Source organism: Culex pipiens, chromosome 1, assembly GCF_016801865.2.
Source record: "Culex pipiens pallens isolate TS chromosome 1, TS_CPP_V2, whole genome shotgun sequence".
Lineage (NCBI taxonomy): Eukaryota > Metazoa > Arthropoda > Insecta > Diptera > Culicidae > Culex > Culex pipiens.
The window spans coordinates 124,222,364-124,238,018 of NC_068937.1; the positions used below are offsets into that span (position 1 = coordinate 124,222,364).

At 35.5% G+C, this 15,655-nt stretch overlaps 1 protein-coding gene across 5 annotated transcripts in view; it reads right to left on the reverse strand.

Moving 5' to 3' along the window:
- The window catches only part of LOC120414274 (hemicentin-1), a 332,674-nt gene that overhangs the window by 177,232 nt on the left and 139,787 nt on the right, over positions 1 to 15,655 (reverse strand). For 4 of the 5 annotated variants that reach the window (XM_052709655.1, XM_052709619.1, XM_039575396.2 and 1 more), the window contains exon 3: positions 1,785 to 2,647. In XM_052709655.1, the coding sequence (XP_052565615.1) occupies positions 1,785 to 2,355 (571 nt within the window). In that variant the 5' untranslated portion in view covers positions 2,356 to 2,647. Of the gene's footprint in view, positions 1 to 1,784; positions 2,648 to 5,613; positions 5,794 to 15,655 lie in introns of those variants that run through there. The other variant, XM_052709640.1, reaches the window with a different exon arrangement.

Here is a 15,655-nt window from a genome sequence, read left to right on the forward strand (position 1 = left end):
AAATATATTTGTATGATTTTTCACACGATTAAAGCCAATGTCTTCCATAAACGGAGATCCCATAAGCTCTGTGCTTCAGTAATGCACGCCTCGGGTTTGCATCCCCCATATGCGATGGAAAACCGAGGCATCACTGTTTACCAGTTTCTTTTAACCCTCTACAACTCAACTCCGCCATAAGACGAGCTTCAATTTAAAAAAAAAGTTCAAAATCCATTTTTTTTCAACCAATTTTTGATTTAAAAAAAAAAACAATGGAAAAAAAAACTCTTCAAATTTTAGAAAATTTCCAACCAAGGTTTACTTGTTTTATGTGACGTAGCAAATATTTTTAAAAATGTTTTTTTTTTCAGGGGTCAACTTTGTCTGTATTTTTTACTAACAGAGATATTCTCTGAGATATCGGTCATTCATTTTTTTTTGTATTTTTCAATCCGGCAGAAATTTTTTGGTGTTTTTCAAGACTAACATTTCAAAAGAGCGTTATATTGAATTTTTGGCCCGTTTGAAATGTTAGCCTAAATTTATTTTTTTTGAAAATATTGTTTTCGAAAAAATCGCCAAATTTCACGAATGTTTCATATTTTAACATTGTAAATCGGACCATTAGTTACTGAGATATTGACATAAGAAAATGGTGGGTTATTTGGGTGAGACTTAGAAAACATTAATTTTCCTGTTTTTCAACCTTTGCATGGAAATATCTCAGCAACTAAGGGTCGTATCAGCAAAGTTCAAATAAGCAAAAAATGGAGAATTTTAAAAATTAGTGCCCATGTTTGCCCACCTTTGAAAAAAAAATATTTTTGAAAAGCTGAGAATTTTCAAAAATATTTTTTTCAAAGGTGGGCAAACATGGGCACTTTTCAAAAAAGTTCATTACAGTACTTTTTGATTGCAAATTCGATTTTACATCGAAAACTGAAGTTGAAATATTTTTGCGACCAATATTTCGATTTTTTAAAAAAAAATCTGTATTGATTCAAAAAATCATTACTCAATCAAAAAATTTTTGCCCATTCTGGAAATTTCTGAAAAGTTGATGTCCTCTAAAACATATAAAAAAATGTGTTTTTTTTTTTGCAAATCAAGTTTTAGTGAGAAAAAGTGAAATTAAAAATCACCAATTTTTTTACCGAGTATCATTTTTTTTAGTGTAGTCCATATTCATACCTACAACTTTGCCCAAGGCACCAAATCGATCCAAAAAATCCTTCAAAAGATACAGATTTTGAATTTTCACATATCATTTTTGTGTGGACAGCTACCAAATTTGTATGGAAAATTATATGAACGAACTAATGATGCAAAATGGCTTCTTTGGGCATATCAAAGGCACCACAAAAGTTTCAGCCGGATTAAAAAATACAAAATTTAAAATTAAAGAAAACAGACAGATTCCGTAGAGATCTTCTCAACATTTGCTTATTTAAATTTAATTTTGAAGGAAACGTGAAGAATTCCTGATAAATCCCAAAAAACTGAAAAAAAATTTAAAAAACGTTTTTTTAACAAATTTGTACTTTGACTATTTTTTTTTAGATTGAAAGATTTGAACAAAATTCTTTTAAATATTTCATTGATCTTTCATGAATTTTGAATACCTTTTCCTTGTTTCTAGATTTTGATTTAAATGTTAACGATGTCATAAAATATGCAAGTGAAATATTCACGTGATCCAAAATATAATATAAGACATAAATCCCGCCATCAACGGCTCCACAGAACTACTCTCGTTAAGTGTTCTCCTTAAAAACAAAAAAAAAAATCAAGAATCTACTCACTGTTCTTCTGGAACTGCTCGGTATCATCGCAGCCACTTTGGGTGCAAAATCCGGCCAACAGGAACAGCACCACGGCCAGCAGGACGTTCGTTCTGCCAGCAGCACTGGCGACCCAAAAGTGGCCACTTCTTCTGTTTCTCCTTCCCAGTGTTGCTTCTTCGCCCACTGAACTGGCGCTTCCTTCGCAATTGCCACCGTTTAACGACACAACTTTTCCCCCTCCACTGCTGGCAACACTGCCCCTGTCCTCAACCGTTCTTCGGGACGATTTGCACTTGTGATGCTGCTGCTGCAGCTCTAATCGTCGCTCCCGGAATCGATACATCTTCCCGACCAAACCATCGTCAACCGCCTGGAACGCGGCAATATCTTCCGCGCTGGCAACACTGCTCGCCACAGCCACCCTCGCCGGAGATGGATTGGCTTTTAACGACGATGACGGCGACGCCGCCCGTTGACAGTGACGAATTTCCTGGGGGAGCGGCCGACGGCGACGATGTCGCGATCCTCGCGTGAAAGGATCGATGGCAACACTGCCGGTGGAGCTGTCACTCCGTGGTGCCATTTCCATTTTGGTACCGGCGCAATGAATAGTATAAATTTTCCGGCACTTTTCCAGCGCAACTCGCTCACAACGGGAGCGCACACATACACATGCACACAAACACGGGTACGGTGAATGGGGTATTCAATTTTGGGCAACTTTTCGCGCGGGAAATTCTATTTTGTTGCACATTAATACTTGAGCATGGTGTGGCGTGGTAATACTTTGCTTCCTTCTTCGTTGACTTCTACAACACACTTTTGTACGGGCGTTTGATTGATACTTTCTTTGGTTGGTTTATCGACCACTGAATCAATATCTGGAAAGAGAGAGGGAGAAAAAAAGTTAGGTTAAAATGTTGCATTTCAAGACTTTATTATCAGGGCTGTGGAGTCGGAGTCGGAGTCGGAGCCGGAGTCGGTGGAGTCGGGTCTTTTTGGGGACCTGGAGTCGGAGTCGGAGTCGGAGTCGGAGTCGTCAAAACTCGAACAGCTGGAGTCGGAGTCGGAGCCGGAGTCGGAGCCGGAGTCGGAGCCGGAGTCGGCTAAATTTTAAGAGCTGGAGTCGGAGTCGGCGTCGAAGCCGAAGATTTCTGATAACCCGGAGTCGGAGTTGGAGCCGGAGTTATCGTAAATTCAACAAAAAATATGTGTTTTATTATTGTTCAATATTTCCTATAGAACAGCTTAGTTTACAAAACATCTTATATTTTTAATTGATTTATCAGATGCCATTATGTTTTTGAAGCTTTTTATTGTGATTGAAAAGCTCTAATTGTGTTATTACACTATAATCACTAAATGATTACCTCTTACCCAAGTATGTAGTATCAAAATCATAAAAATAATAAAAAAATATTGGTTATGTAGTCAGACATATCTAATTGATTCTTGAATGCTTCCTTTTGCCTATATTTATGTGCCCTTTCAATTCAAATTTTACCAAATTTCATCCAGTTATTTCTGAAAAAAGAACACACACAGTCATCTTTTACCCCGATAGCATATGTCTTGAAAGTTTTAAGTTAAATCAATTTTTAGGAAAAAATTACGAGGTACATAAAAAGATTAAAAATAATAATCACTGTTTTTTTTTTGCAAATCGAAAAAGAGTCACTGATAGTTTAACTTTTGTAACAAATAATCAACGATAATAACAACCTCTTACGTGGAACTCAACATGCGCATTTTGTTTATAACTGAGTACAAGAAAATCAAAGTTTTGCATTTAAAATTCTTGAAACTAACGAAAAATATTAAAAGAAGTAGCAACAAATTTTGAAATAATCGTTGATTGTTGATGTTGATTTTAGGTAAACTATTTTGATATTGTTGCAAATTATCGTTGAACAAATCTCAAGAATTCAGTACAAAAATGAACTAAAAATGTATAGAACAAAATATAGGATTTTAATTTATTTTTCAAACATTATAAAAAACAAAATCAAAATATTATCAACTGGTATGAATTTTCTCATATTGTATGTCCCACGCCAATATGCCGGAAGATGATAATCATTGCATATCAATGTACCTTAAAAAAATGAAATATTTGTGACCTAGACAATATTTTACTTGTGGATATTTGTTTTTCATTATATTTTAAGTTTTTTCATATATTTTGATGGAGGCGCAAGATCATTCATAAAGCTTCGTTTTAGGTGAAGATTCACGAAGTATCGTGCGCCTCCTTTTTAAAGTATTTAAAATTTTAAAATTAAAATAAATTCAAAATTTCCAGGGTAAAATATTTTCCATGTCACAGATTTTTAAAAAAGGACATCTTAAGCGTCTTTTCCACGAAGAAATTGTTTAGATACATTGATTTGCAATAATAATCTACTTCAGCCATGGTGTGATGTCCATGTACGTCTTAAAAAAAATGTTTCGTTCAAAATTGTCATTTAAAAAACAATGTGCCTGTCACTGTGCTTCTTACAAATGTCAGCCTGAAAGTGAGCAAATTGAATTTTAATGTTCAATAGATCATTAAGGCCAGGTTTCTTTTAGTTATTCATTCAAAAATAACAATTTAATATTTAAATTTATTAGCTTTGAGAAAAATATTTTCAAATTTGAGGTTAAGCAAATAAATCCAAATTCACTTACAAAACTGTTCTTCTCAAAATGCCTCTAAAACTGAAGATATTTTTTGATTTCTGTTTCCTTAACGTATAAAACTTGTAACCTAGAAACTTTTTTTTCCGTTTATTTACTTTACTTTACTTTTACTTAACTTATTTTTCTTTAGAACAACATGACGCTCAGAGAGTATTTAAATAATCCTATTTATCAATGTGTTAAAAATAATTAACTAATAATAGTTAACTAACTTTTGAAACATCAAAAAATATGTGGAGTCGGAGTTGGAGTCGGAGCCAACCATTTGTTGAAAGCTGGAGTCGGAGTCGGAGTCGGAGTTGGCTAGAGTTGGTAGGCCGGAGTCGGAGTCGGAGTCGGAGTCGGAGCCAACCATTTGTTGAAAGCCGGAGCCGGAGTCGGAGTCGGAGTCGGCTAATCTGAGAAAGCCGGAGTCGGAGTCGGAGTCGGAGTCGTTTGAAATATGACCCGACTCCGCAGCCCTGTTTATTATTGTTATTTTTGGGTTTCGTATTGGACAGAAAATTATTAGAAATTATCTTTCCTTATTTGTCACTTTGTTGATTAAAAAATAAGTTAGGCATGGATTTGTGGAATTGTGAAGATCAAATGGCGAAGAATTCAAAGCTGCACAACACTGAGCTTAGGCACAAAATGCAACATTGGGCAACGTTGCTAAAGTCGCTGCAAAATATTTTTTCAGGTTTGAAAAAATCTTTCAAATACAAAATACAAATCAAAACTAATTTTACTTTTTTTTTGTAAATACTGCAGTATAATTCTATTCCTTTTATAAACGATTTTTACGTCAATTTAAAAAAAAACATATCACTTTATATTTAATTATCAGAAGCGCCACTAAATGCCGCAGCGTCATTTACATTTACAACAAAAAAAAGTAAGTTCCATGTTTTCCCTAGCATAATTTCAAACCTCAAACCATCTGTTCCTAATACCTTTCACTAAAATTCCCCACCAAACTTATAGAGCAATTACTGTCTACCCTAATCCAAATCAAAACAAACTCACCCACTAATTAAGGTTAATAACGATGACAGCTCGATCGCGTTTTCCGATTGTCTAAAATTCCCCCCCGAATCAATCCAAATAAAAGACCAGACAAAAATCCCACAAATTTCAATTCCAGCGTTTCCATTACCCACGCGACGCGACGTGTGTAACTCACCTTAAAATCTGTCACTTTACGTCACACGTCACGCCGAACAGGAACGCGCACATGCACACGTTTCCCCTTAAAACAAAACAAAAGGAAATCCCTCCCCACAAAAAAAACACAGCAAGCGGTGCGATCGCGTGCCGGCTATCGGCGTCCTGCCTCCCACTCCTTCTTCATCGCCCAACCCAACTACACGAGCACTGCACTTCGGCAATCTTCGTCACCGCGATCGCGATGACGACACGAGCTTCGTCGGTGGTGCCGCAGCTGTTGCTAACATTTTTGTTTTGCGTTTTGCCTTCCTCACGTTACTGAGGAAAGGCTATAAAATCACTCGAAAAATGAACTTCTCAATTAGACCTCCTAGACCCACCTTCATGTATACCTATCGACTCAGAATCAAATTCTGAGCAAATGTCTGTGTGTGTGGTGGGATGTTGATCAAAAAATTGTCACTCGATTATCTCGACATTGGCTGAACCGATTTTGTCCGTTTTGGCGTCATTCGATCCGTCTTGAGGTCCCATAAGTCGCTATTAAAAATTATGCAGTTGAGTTAAGTACTTCAAAAGTTATGCTAAAAAAACGATTTTAGCAAAAGTCCGGAAGATTGTAAAAAGGGTGTTTTTTGTAAGAAAACCCGTCATGCTATACATTTAAGGAAAGGTATTTAAAAGACTTTCTCCAAACGGACGTCCAAAAACATTGAAGATCTGACACCCTTTCAAAAGTTATAAGATTAAGTTGTTTTTAAGCACTTTTTCGAGGCCGGATTCAGTTATTTTGATGGAAAATGCTGTTGGATCTCTCATGTGACTATCGTTGGATAGGAATTCTGAAGACCTTTCCAACGCGTCCCAAAACATTGAAGATCTGACAACTATCAAATGTTCTAAGCAATAAAGTGTTTTTTTTAGCACTTTTTCGAGGCCGGATCTCAGATATTTTGATTGAAAATTGCTGTACGGATCTTCATGGGGAACCTATTGTTGGATGGTATTCAAAAGACCTTTCCAACGCGTCCACAACATTGAAGATCTGACAACCCTTTCAACAGTTATAGCACTTAAGTGCTTTTAAGCATTTTTTCGAGGCGGATTCAGATATTTTGATGAGAATGCTGTCCGGATCTCTCCATGCGACCTTTCGTTGGATAGGTATTCTGAAGACTTTCCAACGCGTCCAAAACATTGAAGATCTGACAACCCTATCAAAAGTTATAAGCAATTAAGTGTTTTTTAAGCACATTTTCGAGGCCGGATCTCAGATATTTTGATGAGAATGCTGTCCGGATCTCTCATGCGACCTATCGTTGGATAGGTATTCTGAAGACCTTTCCAACGCGTCCAAAACATTGAAGATCTGACAACCCTATCAAAAGTTATAAGCACTTAAGTGTTTTTAAGCATTTTTTCGAGGCCGGATCTCAGATATTTTGATGAAAATGCTGTCCGGATCTCTCATGCGACCTATCGTTGGATAGGTATTCTGAAGACCTTTCCAACGCGTCCAAAACATTGAAGATCTGACAACCCTATCAAAAGTTATAAGCAATTAAGTGTTTTTTAAGCACATTTTCGAGGCCGGATCTCAGATATTTAGATGAAAATGCTGTCCGGATCTCTCATGCGACCTATCGTTGGATAGGTATTCTGAAGACCTTTCCAACGCGTCCAAAACATTGAAGATCTGACAACCCTATCAAAAGTTATAAGCATTTAAGTGTTATTTACGCACTTTTTGAATTTTGGATAGCACCCTTTAAATGTGAGGAAGGCGCCAACCACCTAAAGGTGGATTAAGTAACGTTTTTTTTTTGTTTTCACTTTTCTTCTTTCACTTTTTCTATGTTGATGACGTTATTTTTTTTTCTGCGTTAGAACTTTACTCCCGTCCCGTTCCGCTTGGCACGATCTCTTTTGTTTTATTTTTGTATCGCACACACACACTCTTCCCCCAGTGAACTCCTCTAACCTACACTAATTAACATCCAAATGGGGTTTTCTGCTTGTTATTCTTTCTTTTTTTTCCCTTTGTTTTCCCTCGAAAACAAAAATTAAAACACAGTTGCGTGTCGTTTATAGCTCACATTCTCTCGCCTTTTCACTCTCTCCTTCTCGTAATTCTAGATCTTTACGGGGCCGCTAGAGGACCCGAACGTGACCGACGGGGACGACGTCCGCTAGACGAATGGTCGCTTGGCCGGTCGGTCGGGATCCTCGGTAACTAGTTGACGTGATCTTGCCCCGCGTCCGCAAGGGTGCGTTGGTTGCCGGTTGTTTTTGTTTTCAGTTAGGTTTAGTTTTTTTTTATGTTTTTGGGTAATTGTCAAGATGTTATAAGTTAGTTATGTATATAATTAATTTTGGTCTATGATTGAAAAAGTCTAAAAATGGATTAAATCAACAAACAAATTGGTTTTTTAAAATAAAATAATTCACGATTTGTTCTGAGTAAGGCACTCTGCTAAAGTTTTGTGTCCAATTTTAACCCTTTTTTTAGTAGTACACAAGTGATAATGCATGAGTTAGCTAAAATTGCTGTTATATTTCGAAAAAACAGTTTTACAATAATTAAAAACTTTCTTTGAATGTGCAAGACAGCGGAAACCATTCTGATTCCGATTCCAACTTAGTGACAAGAAAACTTGAACTTATTCTGGACCTACCCTAATAATTTAAAATAAATTGAAAACAACAACAATTTTAGTGTTATGTAACTTTATTTTTGAATTCTGAATTGCTGAAAATGCATTTTTTTATTCTACATTGCAATACATTGTTTGTCCCATCCTATAAAATTTAAGCAGCAAATTTTAGAGGGGAGGGGAGTAAATTTCTTCTGAAATTATAGAAAGAATGAAAAAATAGTACAATCGATTGTGAAATTATGCAGAATTCAAATCTGGAGTTTTTTTTTAAAGTACCAATAAACCAAATTTTCAGTTTTTGCTTTTTGGGTGTTTTTTAATACCCCTGACTCAAGACGGTTCTAAAAACACCCAAAAAGCAAAAACTGGAAATTTGGTTTATTGGACCTTTTAGCATAGCATAGCATAGCATTGGTGTCTACCCGTAGCTGCTACTTCGTTATTGACCAGGACCCCCAAACATTGCTCCGTGGACCACAGATGAAAAGTAGGAACCAATCATCACCCCTTCGCAATTTTCAAAGGTCCCTATCGTGCTGATCAATACCGACGCCGGCCACGACCAGTGGTAAGACACGGGGAAGCGGATGGGAATGTTAGTCCGATACTTGAGTGATGGGACCGCCAAATCGACTGCGTCTCCGACAAAGTATCACATGAGTTTTGAGGGGTTAGTAAGATGGGTATGAGGTCAGGATTCACTGTGGTAGGTGATGCGACCATGAGCAATTTGTTTATGGGTTGAAATTTTAAAAATCTTAGCACCGGCCTGCGGAACAGATACCAATCTAGTGGATTTAAATATCGTATTAATTCGACCGCGATTCTCAGAATTCTCCGCGGCGTGCATTCCCGATCACGGTAAGTAGGAAGGGCTTCATGCATTAAAATTATTTTATATCATAAGCCTTAAAACATATCCGTCGACGTGCCTTCCGAAAATTTGGTTTATTGGACCTTTTCTAAAAAAAACTCCAGAAATACTTTTAATTTAGTTTATTTCTTAATTTTCCAACAGTTCTTATTCAATTAATTTTATTAGTAAATAATCCATTCACAATTTTGTATTTCTTATAACATTATGGAGTTTTGGAGTTTCCGTCAACTATTGATTAAATTAGGTTTTCTTACCATAAATTTTGCAAGAAAATAAAAAAAAAATACTAAGAAAAATCTATTGAAAACTAATAAATTAAGGGCCACAGGTGGAAAAGTTGGAATTCATGTAAATCAATCTTTTCATTGCTGATGAGATCTTTTCCGATAAGTATTTGATCTCAGCAGTCCAAGTTGGAAAAATAAGAAAAAGATGAATTAATGGATGGTCACACCTGTCCCAGTGTCAAAAAATAAACATTGTGATCTAATTACTAGACGAATAAATAAAGATTAGATAATTTGAGGTTAATGCAATTTAAAAATAATTTTGGGATACTTTTCTAGCGGTTTTAAGATCTATGAACTATATTGATTGGCATTTATTAAATTAAGTAAAGTTAATATTTCTATGTCTGAAACAATAAAAGCCAGGCCAATAGCATAACAAAGCATTTTATTACCGCTTACATATTTTTTTTGTAAATAAATAAATAAATACCCTGTCATTTGTAAAACACAGAAAAATAAAAAAAGGCAATTTCAAAACCAGTTCCCTTATCTGTTCAATTAATTTCACAGATTCTATCTTCTTTCATTTCTAATATTTGTTTTGGAAGATAAGGATTTTAGGAAATTAGACCGGTGAGCAGTTCTCTAAGATTTCGGTCATTCGATTTTTTTTGTATTTTTAATCCGATTGAAACTTTTTTGGTGCCTTCGGTATGCCCAAAGAAGCCGTTTTTCATCATTAAATTGTCTATATAATTTTCCATACAAATTTGGCAGCTGTCCATACAAAAATGATATATGAAAATTCAAAAATCTGTATATTTAGAAGGAATTTTTCGATCGATTTGGTGTCTTCGGCAAAGTTGTAGCCTACAACATGTAGGTATGGATACGCACTACACTGAAAAAAATGATACACGGTAAAAAAAATGTTGATTTTTTATTTAACTTTTTGTCACTAAAACTTGATTTGCAAAAAAAAACTTTTTTTGTATGTTTTAGGGGACATCAAATGCGAGATTTTCAGAAATTTGCAGGTTGTGCAAAAAATCTCTGACCGAGTTATGAATTTTTTAATCAATTCTGATTTTTTTTTTCAAAAAATTGAAATTTTAGTTGGAAAATTTTTTCAACTTCATTTTTCGGTGTGAAATTAAAAAGTACTTAAGTGAAATTTTGATAAAGTGCACCGTTTTCAAGTTAAAGCCATTTTTAGGTGACTTTTTTGAAAATAACCACACTTTTTCATTTGTTTAAATTAGTGCACATGTTTGTAAGTAAAGTAAATTTTTCCCAGTTCCTGAGGGGAACACCCTTGAAGAGTATCGGGGCCGGCATTTACAAAGCGGATTCAGTGGCAGTTTCATTCTCAACTTAATGTTAACATGTTAAGGTTAATGTTAACATTCCATAGGTCGCCTCCCTAAGGTGTCGTGATAAGGTCCAGTTTGTGACGATACACTACCTTCCCTTTACTAAGCAATCGATTCCAGAAGGGAAAAGATCACCAGTTGTGTTGGTCCAAGCCGGGATTTGAACTCCGATCCACCGCTTACGAGGCGGAAGCGTTACCACTGGGCTACGTGGCTCGGTCACATGTTTGTACACTTTTGAAAAAAATACTTTTGAAAAGCTAAGAGAATTTTCCAAATTTTGCTTTTTTGAACTTTGTTGATACGACACTTAGTTGCTGAGAAATTGCCATGAATGGTTTGAAAACATGAAAATTTATGTTTTCCAAGTCTCACCCAAACAACCCACCATTTTCTAATGTCGTTATCTCAGCAACTAATGGTCCGATTTACAATGTTAAAATATGAAACATTCGTGAAATTTTGCGATCTTTTCGAAAAAACGAAAAATGAAGATGAAAAATTATTGCGACCAATATTTCGATTTTTTTTTTAAATCAGTATTTTTTGCACAACCTGGAAATTTATCAAAAGTTGGCAACTGATGTCCCCTAAAACATTTCAGAAAAAATAGTGTTTTTTTGCACATCAAGTTTTAGTAACAGAAAGTTAAATAAAAAATCACCAAAAATTTTTTTACCATGTATCATTTTTCCCAGTGTAGTCCTTATCCATACCTTCAACTTTGCCGAAGACATCAAATCGATCAAAAAAGTCCTTCAAAAGGTACAGATTTTTAATTTTCATACATCAAATTTGTAAGAAAAATTATATGGACTAACTAATGATGCAAAATGGCTTCTTTGTGCATATCGAAAGCACCACAAAAGTTTCAGCCGTATTTAAAAATACAAAAATTAAAATTCTAAAAAAAGACCGATTTCGTAGAGAAATGCTCCGTTGCAAATATTTTTGAGCAACTCTCTACGAAATCGGCCGATTTCGACCATTTTTAATTTTTGATTTTTTTTGTTTGACTTAAACTTTGTGGAGGCCTTCCCTATGACCAAATAAGCTATTTTGCGTCATTGGTTCTACCCATACAAGTCTCTATACAATTTTGGCTGCTATCCATACAAAATGGTATGAAAATATTCAAATAGCTGTAACTTTTGAGTGAATTTTCTGATCAATTTGGTGTCTTTGGCAAAGTTGTAGGTATTGTTGAGGACTTTTGAGAAAAATAATAGGTACATGGAAAAAAAATTTACAGATTTTTTAATCAACTTTTTTTGCACTTAAACTCAATTTCCCAAAATTGATGTTCGAGATTTTTTGATATGTTTTAGGGGACAAAAATACACAACTTTTGAGCCATAGGTCAAAAATTGTGCCGCCGTGTTATTCATTTTTGAAATAAACAGTGATTTTTCCAAAAAAAAAAATCAAAGTTTCATGCAAAAACAAGTTTGACATTATCTTTTAATGCAAAATTGAATTTGCAATCGAAAAGTACTCTGCAGATTTTTTGATAAAGGTTTTCAAGATATAGCCACCGAAAGTTTGATTCTAGCGAAATATTTGCAGTTTTTCAATAATTGAAAAAAAAGTGGCCATGAGTAACCATTTCTAAAAATATTAATTTAAGAAGTTCAGAAAATTTGCTCCATTTCCATCCATTCTTCGAAAAAAAATAAGGTAAGTACAACATAGCCAAAATATGCTTAAAAATCATTATTACTGAAGAAAAAAGGCATTTGAAATTATTTACAATGAATACATTAAAATTTTGTAGTTGTTTTTTAAATATTAATTGGTGCTGAAATTCCTAAAATTGAACTGGGTATAACGCATTTTAGGTAAAACGATCAGTTTTCTTCGAAAATGATTGACGGCTTCACCTTAAGGTATTTTACGATTTTGGTTTTTAAGAAGAAAAAAATCCAAGTTTCAATCAAATAACAAAAATACAAAATATGATTTAAAATAAAGGTCTGACATCAATATTTAGGAAAAATGTCTCCCAAGATTCTATAAGAACCTTCAAGCAATCGAAACTTCTCCAAATTTGGTGTGACATCAAGCTGGGAGTTGCTTTCGCAATGCTGCCAAGGTTAATTTTCCAACAACGAACGCGAAGTAATCTAATTCTCGTTTCCAGCAGGAAGCAGATTTGCGGTGTAATAAATCAGAAAATTTTCAGCCAGGATCCAAAGCAACGAGAGAAAAAAAAAAATCGGGAAGACGGTTCTGGCATGTAACGCGGGCTAGCGGAAAACTTTGTTATCAGTTCCGCGAAAAAAAGGAAGGACGGTTCTCGAACTGGCAACAGATTAAAAAGTAACTTTAAAGAGAAAAAGGGGGGAAAACTTGGATGAAAAGAAAGAGGGTGAAATTGGAAAACAGACACACACACACACACCCGAAAATGATAAACTCAGATTTATTGGAAGCGGAAAATTCTTTGATACACTCGCTTTTCGGTTGGAAAATCTTCGAAAAGAACAAAATAGACGCGCGCTCTTTTTTCGGGAAGGCCAAATTAAAAGGCTTCACCGGAAATCTTCTTCTCGTGTTTGAAAACGATTTTTTTTTTCAGGGGAAAAAATTTTCACCACCGATAACCGATGCAACCGGCTGGTCGATTGGGTTCGGAATTTGCTCGGTTTTTATTTTATCTGGGCAAATTCAAGTGAAAAAGAAATAATGAAAATATGGAGCCTGATGAGGGTTCGTCCAGTGATTGGAAATTTAATTTCCCTTTTTGTTCTCTTTTTTGTGGATTTTGGATAATTTGCTCAATATTACTCATTTACTTTGCTGGAAGCGAGTACTGGTAAAAACAGTGAATCCTTTTAAATTAATTTTCATTCGCTTTGAGTTCATGATGGCATCGACGAGCTTTCCTGGAAACTGTTATTAACGTGCTTACAATGTAAAATTTGAATGAAAAAATAAAATTTATTTTCTTAATTGAAATTTTTGAGAAAAAGAAAAACGTTGAACCACGTTCATGATGACTTCCCCCTCTGAAAAAAGTAACACTTTGTCGTCACTCTCGTTTGTTGTGGGTGAAGAAAAATGTCAATTGTTTTGAATGCGGCCCATTAACGAGTCGCGCCCATCACGGTGACATTTTAAACATCGTAAATCTTTCGAGGTTTTGCCTTTGGCGGTACTTTTTTTTTTGTTTTGGGTCTTCGTTTAAGGAGGTGTGATTCGACTTTGATAAGATTTGTTCTTTTTTCGGATGATAGAAGTTTAGCTTTGTGTATTATTATTCAACCATTATTTTTATGTGTGATGAGTTTCATGTTAGAATTATTACAAAAATATTCGGTCACGTAAAATCACTTTAAGCCACAAATTAGCGTTTTTATTTGCCATTTTTTTGCCCTTCACGAAAACGCCAAAGCAGCAATCTGCCCAAGCAAAACAGTTTCGCCCAAAAATGTTCAGCATAAATCATTCCGCTCGTTGCCCCGTAGCTCATTACTAATTCCAGCAGGAGATCAAAAATTTGCCTGCCAAGAAAACAATCATCGCACCCGGACCCCACTGGCCGGAACGCCCCGGAGGGGGGTCTAATGGACCAAGTGAACAAAAAAAAAAAGAAAAACTCGAAAAGCAAAAACAAAAACGCCCGGAAGTGCGTCGGAAACATAAGCGGAAGCCCCCCTCCCTCCGGCTGCTTTGCATGGAGTCCCCAGCGGAATGCGAAATTTGAAACGGTCATTTTGGTCGCAATGGTGGGGTGACTTGTTGGACTTGTTGTGGGTCACTGTTTTCGATTTGTTTTTTTTTTGCGGGTTGAAAAATATCAAAGCAAAAAATCAATATTGAAGGAATGCGTTGCTTCAGGCCTTGAAAATTCAAATAAAAAAAATGTGAATTATTTTTTTATTTAAGTAAGTCTACGCTAATTAAAAAAAGTGCGAATTTCCACAGCCGGCTGTTTAAGATTAAACCATTTCATTTAAAATTTAACAACAGTTAAACGGGAAATGTCTCATCCGCAGCAACCGATTGTTTGCCTTGAGAATAAAATCTAATACCTTCAACAAACACTATGATTTTGGGTCGCATCATCATCTTCTATGATGAGTCCTGACCAAACACCCTATCCTACTAACCAATTTTCAGGTTCCTGGCGCTCGTGGGGTGTAAGCACAGAGTAAATCAGCTGCCCTAGTAGCAACCTGCGCTAACTAACATTCCCGTCCCTTAAAATCGAGATCTACAAACTGACATGGCGGGCGCCGTTGGTGGCCAATGACTGTTACCTATTCGCAACTGATCTAGTTTTAGCAATCATGGTGTTTTATCTTTTCGGCGCATTCATGCATGCTGTTGATAAGGGAAACACCACTTGATTGTCGAAGCCTATGATCAGTAGTGCTGAAAGGATATTACGGTTCTGTTCAGCAACTGAGGGGCAACCATGGGTGGTCTCTCATGCTCATGCTCATGCTCATGCTAATTAAAAAAGTGCGAATTCTTTCAATCAGATATCTTGGTAGCAGCTATTTCCCAAAAAAAATCTTTTTGACTTACGATTATCGTTTGAGGCTGAAAAAAATCTCTGAGACTTCGGTAAACAATGAATATTCGTTTATACATGTCTCCATTTAAATTTGGGGGTGACAAGAAAAATGGTAAATTTAGGAAAATTTTAGGTGACACACCCTGGCTCGATTTCTTTGGTAAAATTAAACATCTGTAGCAATTTAAAGCCAAATCGGCTGAGGTTTAGGGGTCGCTGTTCAGAGTTGAAGTTTGTGTGAGCAAAAGTTTTGTTTTTTTTCTCGGATTTTTTGTTTTTTACACAGGTGGTGTGCAGTGTAAAAATTTTCTCAACAGTGAGATTCATGTGCATGAAAATGTTTTCAAATAATTCATAAATAAAAAAATCTCGATAGTCACAGTTATGATAAAAAAATTA